Source organism: Mastigoproctus giganteus, chromosome 1 (assembly GCF_048544385.1).
Source record: "Mastigoproctus giganteus isolate SK-2022 chromosome 1, ASM4854438v1, whole genome shotgun sequence".
NCBI classification, from domain to species: domain Eukaryota; kingdom Metazoa; phylum Arthropoda; class Arachnida; order Uropygi; family Thelyphonidae; genus Mastigoproctus; species Mastigoproctus giganteus.
In genome coordinates, this window is record NC_143575.1 from 246,247,290 (window position 1) to 246,263,639 (window position 16,350).

Below are 16,350 nucleotides of genomic sequence, written 5' to 3' on the forward strand. Positions count from 1 at the left end.
TAGGAAAATTTTAAGGCAAGCATCATGTGCCATATTGTTAATATGTCTACTGATGTCTTACATGTTACCATTTAAAAATCCAGTTTCTCAGTTTAAGCACATTAGGAAACACAAGTAACAACACTTAGAACAATTTATTCTAGTATATCTGTTTGTGATTATTTTTCCATTCTTCTCATCTACATCATCTCTGTGGTAAGCATACTAAATATAAACACTCTCTACCAATTGCTTTTCTCTGCATATAGTGAAACAGATGAACTATTATAACCATCCTATGCACATGCAATAAAATAATTTAACAGAGCAACATACATAAAAATAACAATTAATGAACAGAGTACATACTTGTGGAGCTAAAACAATACGTTCTCCATTAACAAGTGTAAGTATTTTATTATCATCCATAAGTGAATTCATGCTTTCTATCCACTGTGTATCAATGGGGCCATCTAACACTATCCATTTGTTATCGGGTTTTTCATCACTACAAGTTTGCCGCACAATTGAAGATAAAATTCCATCAATCCAGTCTCCACTACTGAGATCAAATTGTCCAAAGAGTTCTTCCAGAGGGATAGCTTTGGGATTCATAGGATATACCTCACATATGAAAAAAAAAAAAAATATATATATATATATATATATAAATTAACAACATGGAAGTTCATTCAGTAGAGACATTATTACAAAACATGTAGAAACATTTTATGAAACATGAATTTTAACAACCTGCATTAGTAAATTAATTAATAAATTAAAGAATCAATGGTTCTCCATGGCAACTATAATATATCATCATCTAAATAACATTTTAAACAGTAAAGGTTGACCTATTCAAAATCATAATGAGAGCTCACTCCACATGGCGTCAAGTAAAAATAAGAAACACTTCCTATGAGTTGCAGTGGCATAGAAAAATATATATAAATACAAAGCTAATTCACAAAATTTGGCTTTTCAAATTCTTTGCAAATAACCAGAAGAGAATGTACACAAGTATCTCTGCTTATAACATGTTATGTGTTAGTAACAGAAGGAAGCCAACTTGCTTTAGTTGATTGCTGCTAATAATGTATAAAATGTAATATCAAATAAAAATACATTAAAAACTTCATTATGAATACCTAAACAGAGTCAGATAACTTCAAATCTGGACCTGGAAATTTTAATGGCTAGTTGATGCATTTAAAATATAATTTTAATAAAATCATATGATTTTTATTAAAATATTAAATACTTTAATAAAAATCATATGATTTTTATTAAAGGTATGCTGATGCCTTCTGATACTAAGCTCCCTAAGGTATCTTAGGGAGCTTAGTATCAGAAGTGACAAATGATGCAAGAAAGCAAGCTTATATGGCATCAGTCAAAAAATAAAACAAAACTCCCACACTAACTGTCTGTCCCCTCCAAGTTTGTTTAGTTCTTCCATAAATTTATTCAAAAAAAAAAAAAAAAAAAAAAAGGACGTTTTGTTCCAGCAATCATATATACCATTGCTGGAGGCAAACTTCAGCACATCTATCCTGCAACTTTCCTTCCTCAATTTGAATTTATGCCTTCATGAGCATAGCGTAAACAAGAGAAATAATCCCATCAGCACTGAGTTTACTCAAGCCATTCAAAGCCCTAAACATCTCAATCAGATCATTTCAAAGATGCCTAGTCTTCAGACATTGCAATTTGCAGAATCTGAAGAATTTCATGGTATGAGCACCCCTCTGTATTCATCTGTTCCCTCACCAATCTCACTGCCCTTCTCTGCACCCATTCTAACAGATCTGCATTCTACCCAAAATGAGGCCTCCAGACCTCCTATGCAGTATGCAAGTTGCAGCCATTACCTTATAAAATCAGATAATTGCTTTCTTGTCCCTACTGGCAAAATTCTTGTATATCATTGACAAAAGCCAATGAGCTCTCCTGGCAGCCTGTCTGCATTTAGTGGAGGACTTTATATCTGATTGTGCAATTACTCCCAGGTTTTTTTCATGTTTCATTAACCTGAGTATAACTCTTCTTTATCAAGACCTTTAACTTGCCCTTAATGCCACACTGCTCCAATTTCTCCAGCAATCTTTTATGTGTAAGTTTCAAAAGCTTTTATAAAATCCGAGTATATGATATCAAAATTATATTTCGCATCCAGTTCCTTCTGCATCACATTATCCAATAAAACTGGTCAGACAAGATTACCCCTTATCAAATCCCTGATATGAGTGTAGTAAAATTGCATTAGATGGTCCTGATGGTCTAAATGGTCTGCATTACTTCTTTAACTAGTAATTCCATTGTTTTCCCTGGAATGGCAGTTAAGCTAACAGGACTGTAATTACTCACATCACTATACAATCTTTCTTTGAATTTGGGGATATCTTTGAACGTCTTTGGTCCATCAGGACTGTTCCTGTATATAAAAATATTCTCAAAACTATGACTATAGTTTTGAGAGTATTTGTTTGTTTAGCTCCTTTGCTGCCACCATTAATATAACTGAATAGATCCTGCCATCCCAGGTGCTTTTTTTATGTTTAGCTTCAACAATTTCTTCCTATGCACTTACTGTCACTTATCACAAAATAATTTACCTCCCAGTTAGTATTTGATAGAATACTAACAGGGAGATTAGTATTTTATCAAAAAAAACTTCTGGCATCCCTTCTCTAAAAAATTCCTCATTTGTGAAGGTAGATCCAAAATACCTGTTCAATTTGTCAGTTAAACCCAATATTGAGTAGGCCAATGTGACTGATCTTCCTTCTAGTGTTTACATAAAAGTAAAAAAGTCTTTGCTGCTTTTCTCTGTATCCTATGCCAAAGACTTCTCATAATCCACTTCAGCTTGCCTAACCTTGTTTTTGACTTGATTGCAGACTAATTTATATCTACTGTTGGCATCTGAAATTTATATGTATCACATGCATTTTTCTGGACTGCCTTGAGTCTTATTAATTCATCTCATATCCATTTAGGTCCACAACTTAAACTGTATCTCTTAGTTGGTATGAAAAGCCTAGTAGCTCCATGATCACTCCCCTGAGTGTTTCCATTTAGATTTGCTGTTGATAATACCATCATTTGGTCCACCAATAGAATTTAAAAACTATCTGAGACCACCATACAATGTAGTTACCAGTACAAATGGCAAAAAAGCATTCCCTTTACCTTTGATCGTTGCACATCTTTAAATAAATCCCACATCATAACACTGTGATCATCACTGTCAACAGTGGTTCTTTTATATGTAGATTCTCCATGCATGAAGAGTCACTGCTGATAATCAGATTGAGAGTATTGCTTTCCTTTGTTACCTCTCTAATACACTGCTGTAAAAGACAGCCATTTAATAAAGCCACAATACTCCTGCTACTGTGTAAGTGATCAACCTAAAAATTCCAGTCAACATCTGGTAAGTTAAAATCCCCCTTAAAATTTTTAATATTTGTCTGTATAGCTGTTTGTCGTACTCATCACAGCCACTAGGCCTATAACCACTCCAACTCGACCGGCAGAATTACTTAACAAGTACAGGTCACTGTCGAAAAAAAGCCGTGAAATAGGGTTGAATTTGAAAGTGTCTGCAATTCTGCCCAGACACGATAGGAGGGATAGCTTTGGGATAAGAGATTTGATGAGAGCCTTGTCGATCAATTCGGCCCTGGAAAGATTGTGCAAGGCTCAAGGGGCAGAATTTTTTTCAGCCTGGACTGTACTTGTTAACAGGAGAGATTGCTTCTACAGGGATGGGATACACTTAAATAGAAAGGGTGCAAGAATATTTGCTGATGCTATCGAGGCAGTGTTAGGTCGGTCGGAAAACTGCTAGCTTGGGGGGAGACAAAGACGAATAGATTAACAGTAGCCACTGGGAGAGGTGAAAGAGATTCTTGCACTGCTTCTATTGGAATGAGCAGAAGCCTGAAAAACAAGATGCAGGATATTTCAGAGACTGCCGGGAGTCAATGCGGTACAAGTAAACACATGGGTTGTGTTAGGGTAGCTAAGAATAGAAATAGGTGCATGTATACATGCGTGTACACCAATGCTAGGAGTTTAGTAAATAAATTTGATGAATATGAGGTATTGCTCAAAACATCAAAGGCTGATATTGTTGGGATATCAGAGACGTGGTGTCACACAGATATAAGGAATGCAGAACTGGAATTTGGGGAGTACAACGTCTACAGAAAGGATAGACTGGATAGGAAGGGAGGAGGGGTTATGCTATTAGTTAAGAAATACATAAAATCCAAGGAAGTGAAGCCAGTGGACATCGCTGGACAGTGCAGTGTCGAGTCAGTTTGGTGTGACATAAGCATTGGGAGATCAAAATTGAGAGTAGGAGTGTGCTATAGGCCTAATGACTCTGATTAGTATAATAAGAAACTGTACAGGGAAATAGAGTGGGCCAGTAAATCAGAGAGTCTTATAATGGGAGATTTTAATTTCCCAGATATTGACTGGAATTTGGGGACTGGTCACTCACACACTAGCAAGGCTTTTGTGGATTTATTGGATGATTGTTTTCTACATCGGCATGTTCGGGAGGCAACTAGAGGGAGGAATACTCTTGATTTGATTATCAGCAGTGATTCTTCATGCATTAGGAATCTGCAGATAAATGAACCACTAGGTGGCAGTGATCACAGTGTGCTGAAGTGGGATTTACTCAAAGAGGTAACTACCATTAGGGGTAAAGGGAAGGGTTATTGCTTTCGTGAAGGCGACTATGATGGACTGAGACAGTATTTAAATTCTATACAGTGGGAACAACTGATGATGTTACCAACAGCAAATTCAAAATGGGAAGCATTCAAAGAACTTATCTTGGAAGCTATTAGGCTTTACATACCAACTAAGAAATATTGTTCAAGGTTTAGGCCTAAGTGGATGTCAGATGAACTAATGAGACATTTGGCAGAGAAGAAAAATGCATGGGATATATACAAATTAACATGTGACACAGAAGCCTATGATAGATACAAGTTGTTCTGTAACCAAGTTACAAAGGAGGTTAGGCAGGCGAAGGCAGATTACAAGAAATCTTTGGCAAGGGATGCAAAGAAAAACAGCAAAGAGTTCTTTACTTATGTAAACTCTAGAAGGAAGGGGATGAATCAGATTGGTCCACTTGATATCGATGGGTCAACTGTTGATGATCCTGCTCAGGTAGCTAACAAACTAAATGAATATTTTGCATCAACATTCACACATGAGGAGTTATTTAGCGAGGGGAAAGCCAGAGGTGTATTCAACTCTAGCAATAAGCTAGAGAATCTTGTAATAACTGAGAATAAAGTGGAGGAGAAATTGTTGAAGATAAACACAAGAAATGCACCCAGGGTGGATGGGATCTATCCACTTATATTAAAGGAGGCAGCAAAGGAAGTAAGCCAACCCTTAGCCATAATTATGAGAGCTTCCTTACTCAGGGGAGGTACCCATGGACTGGAGATGTGCAAATGTCACCCCAATTTACAAAGGAGGATCAAAGGCTGACACAAGTAATTATAGACCTGTGAGTTTAACTTCTGTTCCAGGAAAATTAATTGAGGCACTAGTTAAAGAAGCACTGGAGGATCATTTAGACAAGACTTCAGCTATAGCTCGGACACAGCATGGTTTTGTTAAGGGGAAGTCATGCCTGACCAATTTGATTGGATACTATGATGCAGTCACAAAGGAACTGGATGCAGGGAATAACTTTGATATTATATACTTTGATCTTAGAAAGGCTTTTGATACTGTTGAACATGGAAGACTGCTGCACAAATTGGAGCAGTGTGGCATTGGAGGCAAATTGCTGCTGTGGATAAAGGGTTGGCTGAGGGGGAGAAGACAGAGAGTGATAATCAATGGACACTGCTCGTCGTGGACTAATGTTATTAGTGGAGTTCCTCAGGGCTCAGTGTTGGGTCCATTATTGTTTTCTATATTCATAAATGATACTGATGAGGATATATCAAGCTTAATGTTGAAGTTTGCAGACAATACAAAGGTAGGCAGGGTTGTCAAGGACACTACTGACACTATGCTGCTGCAACAGGATCTGGAAAGGTTGAGCAGATGGGCTGAGAGGTGGCAAATGAAGTTTAACGTTGACAAATTTAAAGTACTACACATGGGAAAAGCAACCCCAGAGCAACGTATCAACTCTGTGGTACTACACTGACAGTGGTAGAGAATGAAAGGGACCTGGGGGTGGTTGTGCAGGCAGATATGAAGTTTTCTGAGCAGTGCAGACGGGCTGCAAGAGTAGATGATGGTGTATTGTCGATAATATATATAGGAATTTTTCTAGCAGGGATAAGGAGGTGATTATTCCCTTGTATAAGGCAATGATCAGGCCACACCTAGAGTACTGTATACAGGTCTGGAGGCCTCATTTCAAGAAGGATATAGAGCTGCTGGAACGAGTACAGAGAAGGGCAACAAGATTAGTGAATGGAACAAAGGGGTGCTCTTACGAAGAAAGGCTTAAGTTTTGCAAATTACAGTGTCTGGAGACTAGGCACCAGCGAGGTGATTTGATAGAGGTGTATAAGGCCTTGAATGGTTTGAGCATGCTCAATGCTGATGGGATTCTTCCTCAGTTACCTGAGAGGGCATAAATTCAAATTGAGGAAAGACAGATGTAGGATTGACATGCAGAAATCTGCCTTTAGCCAGCGGGTGGTTGGTTGGTGGAACAGACTTCCATCCCTTGTCGTGGAAGTTGATAGCCTAAATAAGTTTAAGGCTCAGTTGGACAGGTATTTTGAACGAATAGAGGTGTGAAGATGAAGTGTTTTTTTTTTTTTTTTTGGCTGATGCTGCATATGCTTGCTTTCTTGCATCAAATGCCTCTACTAATGCTAACTCTCATTTTTGTTTTTCTGGTGCTTATGTCACACCGAACTGATTCAACATTTTATTGGCCACCATTATCAACTGGATGGATGCACTTCCTTAGATTTTATATGATTCTTAACTAAGAGTATCCCCACCCCCTCCTATTCTGCCTGTCCTTTCTGTACACATTGTACTGAAATTCTGCATTCCCTGTGCTTAAGTGACATTATGTCTTTGATATCCTGACAATGCTTGTATTCAATGACTGAACCATTACTTCAAATTCATCAAATTTATTTACTGTGTTCTTAACATTAGTGTACATAAAAGTATACATGCACCTGTCTTTACTCTTAGTTATCCTAACACAGCCCATGTATTTGCTGGTTCCCTGAGGACTCCAAGCAGGAACAAATCTTGGAACATGTAGTGGCCTTGCTTCCCAGGCCACTACATGTTCCAACAGAAGCAGTGCAAGGATCACTTTCACCTCTGCCTGCAGGTGTAGTTAATGTATTAGTCTATGTATCCCCCCCATCCATAGCCATCAGTTTTCCAACCCACCTAACACTGCCTCTATAGCATCAGCAAATATTCTTGAAATCCTTCTATGAGAGACAGAATATAAATCCTGTTATAATAGGGTACATTTTCTTGAACAGCTTATCAATATGTTGGAGCAGCCATCTGGTTGCTAACAGTTACAAAGTTCCACAAACTTGAAGCATGCCACTTCAAGAATTATATTCATACAGAACACATCTCAGTCCTAAAGAAAAGAATTCTAACATTGATATTTCAAAGATGATTACACATTTTCTTCAGAACAATTGAGATGTTGCACTGGAGTGATATCATTCCTGCTAGAAACAGATTGCATATCATATGGTCATTTGACATTCATGCCATCAACAATGTAAGAAATTTTTTGGGAGGGATAGGAAATCAGTGAATAATGCACTCCAAGAAGAATGGAGAGAAAAATTGTTAAAAATGTCAACAGAGAAAACCGGATCATATCAGTCACATGAAGTCAGGGTGCTTAAGAGATAATGACTGTTAACAATACAGCCACTCTCTGACTGATGTAATACTCGACTTACAGAAATTCGACTTTACATACGTTTTTGCCAGTCGGTGCAAACTTAAAACAATCTTGGAAAAGTATATTGCATCCCATAGGGATGCAATATAACTATGCTATTTATCTCTCTAAAAAGTCATTTTTATAATGGAAATTTCACTACATTTTCATTGTTATCATATGTTCCATTATAAGAATCAATTTTGAATGCCTTTGTGATATTTTTCTAAAACACATTTCTGGAGGTCACTACCATAAAACAATTTGCACTTTACTGGGCTTTTCTGTTAGCGTAATCTATTATAAACGGGTAGTAAACTCGATCTTATTGAATTTACAATAATACCGATAACTGGAATTCTGTGGGTTTTTACGTTACAGTACTATGGTGAAATGAGTTCCCCTTCACTGAAATCTTCAATCATATAAAAAACATAAATAAATTTTCAGAATGTTCTCTCCATTGCTATTTACTTTTACACTGGTGAAGGGAAAGGGACCAACGGAAAGTGCAAGTGCTAGCAGTGCCAGGAAATGAAACAAAATTGATTTAGAAATGAAGATGATTAATTAAGAAGTAAGAAGCAGGACAAAGTTTGTCATCTATCGCATGGAATTAGGTCTTGTGTCATAATGGAGTTTCAATTGTCCTATTTTAATTGTTTCTAAAACTCCCCCCCTTTACATATTTCTTATTACAAAGTTAACCTTCTTTTAGTATTCCCCTATTCCTTTGTTGTTGGCGCCTCCGTAGCCAGGTGAGAAGGAGCAACAGTGCGTAGCACACGCTTCTTGATTAGACCGGGGTTCAAGCCCATCACCACCAAATACGGAGGATGCGGAAAGGTCAGGGAATGACCACCGCATATCCCCGGAGCAATATGGCCTTAGTTGCTAATGCTCCTAAAAACCAAACAAACAACAAACAAACATTCCTTTGTTACACCCAGTTACTAAGGATTACTGCAGAATCTTTTACTTGTAATATTCAATTATCAACTCCATTATAAAGAAGCAAAACTCTCACAAAGTTCTACTGAGCTTCTTCTTAAAATAACCTTCTTAAAATAATTATAAACAGAGAAGTCTTATGCTACTAGCCTGGACATAAATCACATGCCTTTGGTGATATTCACGTGTGTGGGTATCAGCAGTAGTTCCAAATATGGAAATGCGCTTGGTACTTCGGGTTGCCACTGGACAGGGCCGGACACAGATTGAGAGAGATGGGGAGATATCGTGATCATTCCTTTACCTTCACGTGCCATCCAGGTGCACGAGACGAGCACTGGAGAGTCCAATCAGATTTCAGATTTATGTAAACTCAGGAGAATTTTCTCCCTTTAAAAACTGGGTCCGGGGAGACCCAAAGGGAGAGAAAGGAAAAGTGAAAAGTTCAAGAGAGCCGAGAGAAGAGAGGAGAGTGTTGGGAAGTGTCAGCGAAGCAGTTTTTGACCATAGTGTGTGAAAAATGTCATGATAGTATGTCTTTGTGGTACAGTGTCTGTGTCATCGCCAAAGAGAAGGCCACCACCCAGTTCTACTGGATGAAACTGCCCATGGGAGGACAGCAAGGGAGCAAGAGAGGAGAATGGGGTAAGTGAGAATCCCTTTTCAAAAGAGTGAAAGGATTGTGAGGAAATTATAACTGAACAGAAAATATTAATGTTAATTCTTACCCATAATGAACGATGATTTCTTCCTAAGAATATATATGTCTTCTTAATGTTATGCCTAGTATATCTTGTGTTTCTTAGTATTCTGATAACTTAACAGATATGGCTAAAGAACTGATATTTCCAATAACGCATTTTCTATGTAAAGCAATGACAATGGCTACTTATGTGAAATTACTATAATAATACGGTCACTCGTTTGAGCATCAGCTCAAACGAGTGATCACTATAACTAATTATTATGTTGACTTATTCTCGTAAATATAGCATACGTTATATTAGAATGCTCATGTCTTGAATCTTTTTAATCTTCTTGGATGGAAGGTGCGATGTATGTTTTGTTTATTAATTTGTTATATTAAATGTTTTGTTTTAAATAATTGTTTCTCTCTGCTAATTCTTCATTTACACCAGAGAAAAACCAGTTGTAGAGCCAAGAAAAGTTTTTGCGGCATTAGAGATTTTAAGAAAATTTGCATAACTGAAATCTCTAATGTAACACAACACTAATCCAAATAACGATATTTTATTGGTGGAGTGATCCCCCTTTTAAAATATTCAGGATATACAAGATTATTGTCTTATTTTACCACTAGACAGATATATTAAGTTAGAGGAATGTTCAGAACTTAAGTGCACTGATAGTGAAAAATATTGGGAGCATCTAAACTCCCTATTTCATTCAGCATCACATAGGGGGGTCCAGAGAATCCCCTAAAACACTGGGCACATGATAAAAGCCCCAGTAACATAGCTGCCATAACCCCCTTAAGATGGCTGCATCCACCAACACTGGCTATTAACCCCCCCCTTAACACTTGCTGCTTCAACAGTGAATACTATTTTAAGGGACAGTGCGCATAAAAAAGAGCATGTTAAAGGATCAAAGCATTTAAGATTGACAGTGATCACAAAACAGAGTTCAGATGCTATATCGAATATCGAAAGCTATTAATAATATGGATGGAAAATCGGATTCAGAAGCATGTTCCCCTGAGTCCAATGGCCATTCAAGCAAAAGCAAGAAGTATTTATGAAGATATTAAGGATAAGTATGGCAAACCCCAAGCCAAGTTCATGACAAGCAATGGGTGGTTTAATAGGTTCAAGCATCATGCTGGTTTGCAAAACATTAAAGTACGCGGTGAAGTCGCCAGTGCCGATTCTGCAGTAGCAGAGAAATTTTGTAATGTGTTGGAAAAAACCCTTTCTAAATCTCCACAGCCCTCAATTTCTGCAACGGCGTGCTTATCAGTTGGAGATTTAATTCTGGCAATGATGCTCATAAGATAAAACTTGCTGACACTATGCTTGTCTCCTCTCTCTATTTTTGTAATTTTATAATTTTGAAATTTTTGTAATTTTTCCTGCTCATGACAAAAAAATTGAAAAAACTATAAAATATAAAATATTTAAGGGCAAAGGCCTCATCCTACGAGGTAGAATGACTAACACATAGGTTAGCACAAAATGTGTGATATAATCAAAACAATGCCAATTTAATTTAATTAATTTAACTACTTTGGTAGATGGCTACGTTAAAATGATGCTTTTGCGCTAACCTAAAATTGAATAATTAATTCTATTTACATGTTCATCGATCATTTTTTTTTTGCTTAAATCAAATGCAGTGTGCATAGTTGCGAGTGCTGCATAAGCATTTAGGGAAATTCTGACACGTAAAATTCGACTTACGTGGAATTCCATGGAATGCAACCCTTACATAAGTTGGGGAGTGACTGTACTTGGATTTCAGGAACGCTTTTCATACTGTTGCACATAAAAGACTGCTGTGCATATTGGAGCAGCATGACATTAAGGACAGGTTGTTGCTATGGATAAAGGGCTGAGTGAGTGGGAGAAAACAGAGAGTGGTAATCAATGGGCATTGCTCTTCGTGGACTAATGTTATTAGTGGAGTCGCACAAGATTTAGTGTTGGGACCATTTTTGATTTCTATATTTATCAGTGATATTGAGGAAGGTATATCAGGCTTAATGCCCAAATTTTTAGATGATACAAAGGTTTGCTTTGTTGTTAATGACAGTAATGATGGTATGCTACTGCAACAGCATCTAGAAAAGTTAAGCAGATGAGCTGAAAGGTGGCAACTAAGTTTAAAATTGACAAATGCAAACTACTACACATGGGAAGGGGTAACCCCAGAGTAATGTACCGTGTGGTTCGGAGTAATGAGAATGAAAAAGACTTGGGGTAGTTGTGCAGCCAGATATGCAGTTTTCAGAGCAGAGCAGACAGGCTGTTAGAGTACAGTGGCAGACAATAAAACTGCATCACTTGTGACTATTGCAAATAACGTGTTTTGTGCTGCATTGAGGGCTGCAGAAATGTTTAAAATGCATTTGTTAGATGGGATATATATCTCTGTGAACGAAATCCAATAAAAAGACTCCACCTGATATACCTAATTGCCATAAATATCTTCCCACAGGGTAAAATGCGTAATTAATGGAAATATGAGAAATCATGCAAATGGAAATCATGACAACCAAACATACATTTTATTGCATTTACATGTACAAACTGAAATTACAAGTTAACATAATAGTATTATGTACTGTAAATCAGCAAAATAAGTCCTCAATATTTCGTTGTTCCTCCTCAAGCTGCAATTACAGCCTTGCAATGACCTGGCATTGAGTTAATCAACTTCTGGATATACAATTGCCCAATTTCTTGGTACCACACCCTTACAATGCTCTCCTGCAGCTGAATCTTACTTGTTGGCTTCTTCTGAGAAATTTTAGCAACATTATTTACCAGCAATTTTCATTAGGGGTCAAATCTGGACTGTTGCTGAGCCAGTCCAACACTATAATGCCAGCATTTCTGAGGTATGACTACCCCTTAAGAGAGAAAAATGAGGGAAAACATTGGTGTAAGTATTTTTTAAGCCTCGTGAGACAAGAAGACAAACTCATCATTAAATCTGAATAGCATAAAACTTACCAATTTTGCTGTGTGGCAAAGGTGCTGAGTCCTGTTGAAAAATGCACTTTTGGATGTCTGTGTGGCGATCCCTAATGATGGGTTTCAGGCACTCCTCCAAGATAGCAGTGTAGGTTTCTGCATTCACCATTCAATTAATAAACTTAATTTGCCCGACATCTTTGCATGTTATGCATTCCCATAAAATCTGACTGGCGAGGAACTTTACAGCCAGTATTATGTGGTCAGGATGGTATACCGATTTTCGTCTTCTAACCTATCGCTTCCCATCTGAGTCACGCAGGTTGAATTTTGATTTATCAGAAAAGATGACGGTATCCCATTGCTCTTTTGTCCATGAAACATGAGTTTTTTTCTACTATAAAAATTAAGTTTCTGATAGTTATAAAAAAGATGTTTTTGTTAGTTTTTGGAACATAACCCCCCCCCCCTTTTTGTACTGGTTCTTAGTCCTGTATAACACGGTTTCGCATTACACGAGATTTTGTAGGAACTAAACTATGGTGTTATACAAGGGTTACCTTTACAGTTGATAGCACTTATAATGATGATGATTAAGTATTTTTTAAGAAAAAATGAATTTTGTCTGAAATGTATGATGAGAAATTTCATAAACTGCATCTTTTTAAGGAGAATGTGGAAATCCATTCAAATATTCTAATGACATGCAAAAAAAGTAATGCTTAAAACTGGTATAATGTGAGGTAGTCATGCTATCTGCAAAAAACATAAAATAAACAAAATGGTCTAACAATACTAAGTATTGTTAGACCCGATGTCTCAAATTTTTTTCTATTAATTAGATTTGAAAGCCAATCACACATCCATTTAATCAATAATTAATACTACATAATTGCATTTTTAAAGCAAATATTAGGTATTGTTTTTATAAAAAAAAAAAAAAATTTGCATTCACTATCACTTATTAGTTTTTATTTACTGTATATGTAAGGGTGGAAATTCACCAAGAATAGTAAACAAAAAAAATATATGCTAATTAGATAACAGAAATATCTTGGTAACAGAAAAATTCTTTCTTGATAATAGAAATAAATTGCAAGATACAGATAACCACATACAAAGTAGTTAATACATAAAATAAATAAGCAAGTTTTACCTACCTTTACCATGTTAAAACCAGGATCACCCTCTTTTTTTAGTCTACAGTATGTTCCTTTAAGAGTTTTCCAGATTACTGATTTGCTACTCCCTGTACTTCCAACAAGAATAGATGAGTGTTTGGATTGTTTAGTATCATGTAACTGAATTATTTTTAGCACGGTTGCCTCTACTGTTTGCAGTCCAGATTCTTTCAATTCTGCTTTTATTGCTTTTGTAAGCTAAAAAAAATGGATGCGACATTAATTACTTCATAATTATAAGTTTCAATACTACTTTCAAACTAAAAAAATATAATTTTCAAAGATGTTTTGTTTTATTTAAAACAAAACAAAAAAAAAAAACAGAAATGAGCAATACTAACATCATGTTATTAGTTCATTTAGGAGGTCATAGTGTCAATTATACTGAGCAAAAAAAGTTCATATAAACATGTGTCCAATTCTCAATGGATATGGAGATACAGCTGTTTGAAACTGGCACACAAAAAGCCATTATGAGAGGTACTAAAGAATGATAAATGACTTATTGTTTGTATTTATTGACTTTTTGAATGATACAAAACACAAATAAATGACAAATATTTTACAGTTCACAATAAATGTTCAAAAATCCCACCGCCAACCTCAATGCACTTTTCAACTCTTGTGGTAATATGGCACGTTGTTCTGTCGTCGTCTTGTCATTCCTTTGTGAGGGCAGCAGTATCCAAAATGCGAGCGAGCAATTTGTCTCTTGTATTTACCTTTTCTTTGTATACTGCGCTTTTCATCCATACTCACAAACAAAAATCTTACTGAGTGAGGTTTGGCGCCTCCGTAGCCAAGTGGGAAGGAGCAGCAGCACTTAGCACATGCTTCTTGATTAGACTGGGGTTTGAGCCCGTCACCACCGAATACAGAGGATGCGGAAAGGTCAGGGAATGACCACCGCATATCCCGAAGCAATATGGCCTTAGTTGCTAATGCTCCTAAAAACCAAATAACAAACAACAACAAACGAGTGAGGTTTGGAGCCCTTGGTGGCCAATGAACAGTACCACCACAGCTTGTTGCTGTTTGTTGTTTGGTTTTTAGGAGCATTAGCTCCTAAAAGGTATATCAATTCCCCCCCCCCCCCAAATGGTTGGGAACTGCTGCTCTATGACACAATTGATAATACATTAGCACCAAATTCTAATAGTACCAGATACTATCTACTGCTAGGAGGTATCGGCTACTGGATATTCTTTTGTGTGAAACTGCAAGCATATTGATCATTTTTTCAACCTGCATAACTTGCAAATCAGCCCGTCAAAATGCACACCTATATAGACATATAATATAATGATATAATAGTTCAAAAATGCTGATACACAGTACAACAAACAAGAACTGAAATAATTAAGTCTGGAAGTTTTCGTTGGCATTAACGAAACGTTGGCATAATTTTGTTGAAATTAACCCTTTTGATTTAATTTGATTTTTATTTCACAAAAAAATGTATCATTTCACTGCAATATTAAATAATTGTTCTGGTATTCAGAAATATACTACCCTGGGTGACTGATGCTTCCTCAAAGCTGAATCACTGTATACATCAAGGTAAATAAATATTAGCATTCCATCGATATGGCGATACTTTCAATCAGCAACCTGATGTGTGAATAGCTATATATATATGTATTCTCTCACTGTTTGTGTACTACATATGTTGATTGCCAATTTTCATAAAATTTTTTGGTGTATCCATTCTAAGTGAGTGGACAGGCCAGTATGCATGGTGTCCCTACACAATGCTTACTTTTTTTCAGTTGTCATTATTTTTCTAAAAGATTAAATTTTTGGAGAAAAAAATCCTGTTTCTTTGTCCAAAATATCAATGCCAGACATAGAAATTTCTAATTTTTCCAAATAAGAAAAGTAAAAAGTAAGATTAAATTGAAATTTTATTATTTTATTTGGAAAATAGGTATATTTCAGAATATGACTAAGAATTAAAATATGGAGTGAAAGGGCAAAATATGCAGTACACGTGTAAAAGCCTTCAGAAAACATTTTCAGTCAACACCTATTAGTTTTTGTAAAAAACAAAAAAACTGCTTTCGATACTTTATGCAATCTCCCTGTCACATAATGGTGTTAGGATGAACCACATCGGGGGCAATCCCAAGTAGGGAGCTAAATGGCCTATATCAGTAGCAGTAGTAGAAGTCTAGAAGGACATATTGATTGACATGTAGGCATGACAGACGATAACATCATAGTGTTAAGTGATTTATGAACCACATCGAGGGCAATCCCAAGTAGAGAGCAAAATGGCCTATATCAGTAGCGGCAGTAGAAATATAGAAGGATATACTGATTGACACGTAGGCATGACAGACGATAACATCATAGTGTTAAGTGATTGACTGACACTATGATATAAAGATTTACTGATGTATATATATAGAGAATCTTTCTTTCTTTTCCTATTATTTCCTAACATAACCTTTAAGGTTAGGTTAGGTTAGGTTAGGAAATGTAAGAAAAAATAAGTGAACCTTTTCCTATTATTTCCTAACCTAACATTTAAGGTCAAGTTATGAAATACAACAAAAAATAAAGAACCTTTTCTTTTTTTCCTAACCTGTCCTTTAAGGTTAGGTTAGGAAACCTAATCTTAAAAATGTACAAAGAAATC

At 36.4% G+C, this 16,350-nt stretch overlaps 1 protein-coding gene across 1 annotated transcript in view; it reads right to left on the reverse strand.

The window, feature by feature from the left end:
* kl-2 (dynein heavy chain 2, axonemal kl-2) overlaps window positions 1–16,350 on the reverse strand; it is a 1,174,416-nt gene that overhangs the window by 584,733 nt on the left and 573,333 nt on the right. The window contains exons 36-37 of the mRNA XM_090369487.1: window positions 13,689–13,907; window positions 349–603 (exon numbers count right to left, since the gene is read on the reverse strand). Coding sequence (XP_090225613.1) covers window positions 349–603; window positions 13,689–13,907 — 474 coding nt within the window. The remainder of the gene's footprint in view (window positions 1–348; window positions 604–13,688; window positions 13,908–16,350) is intronic.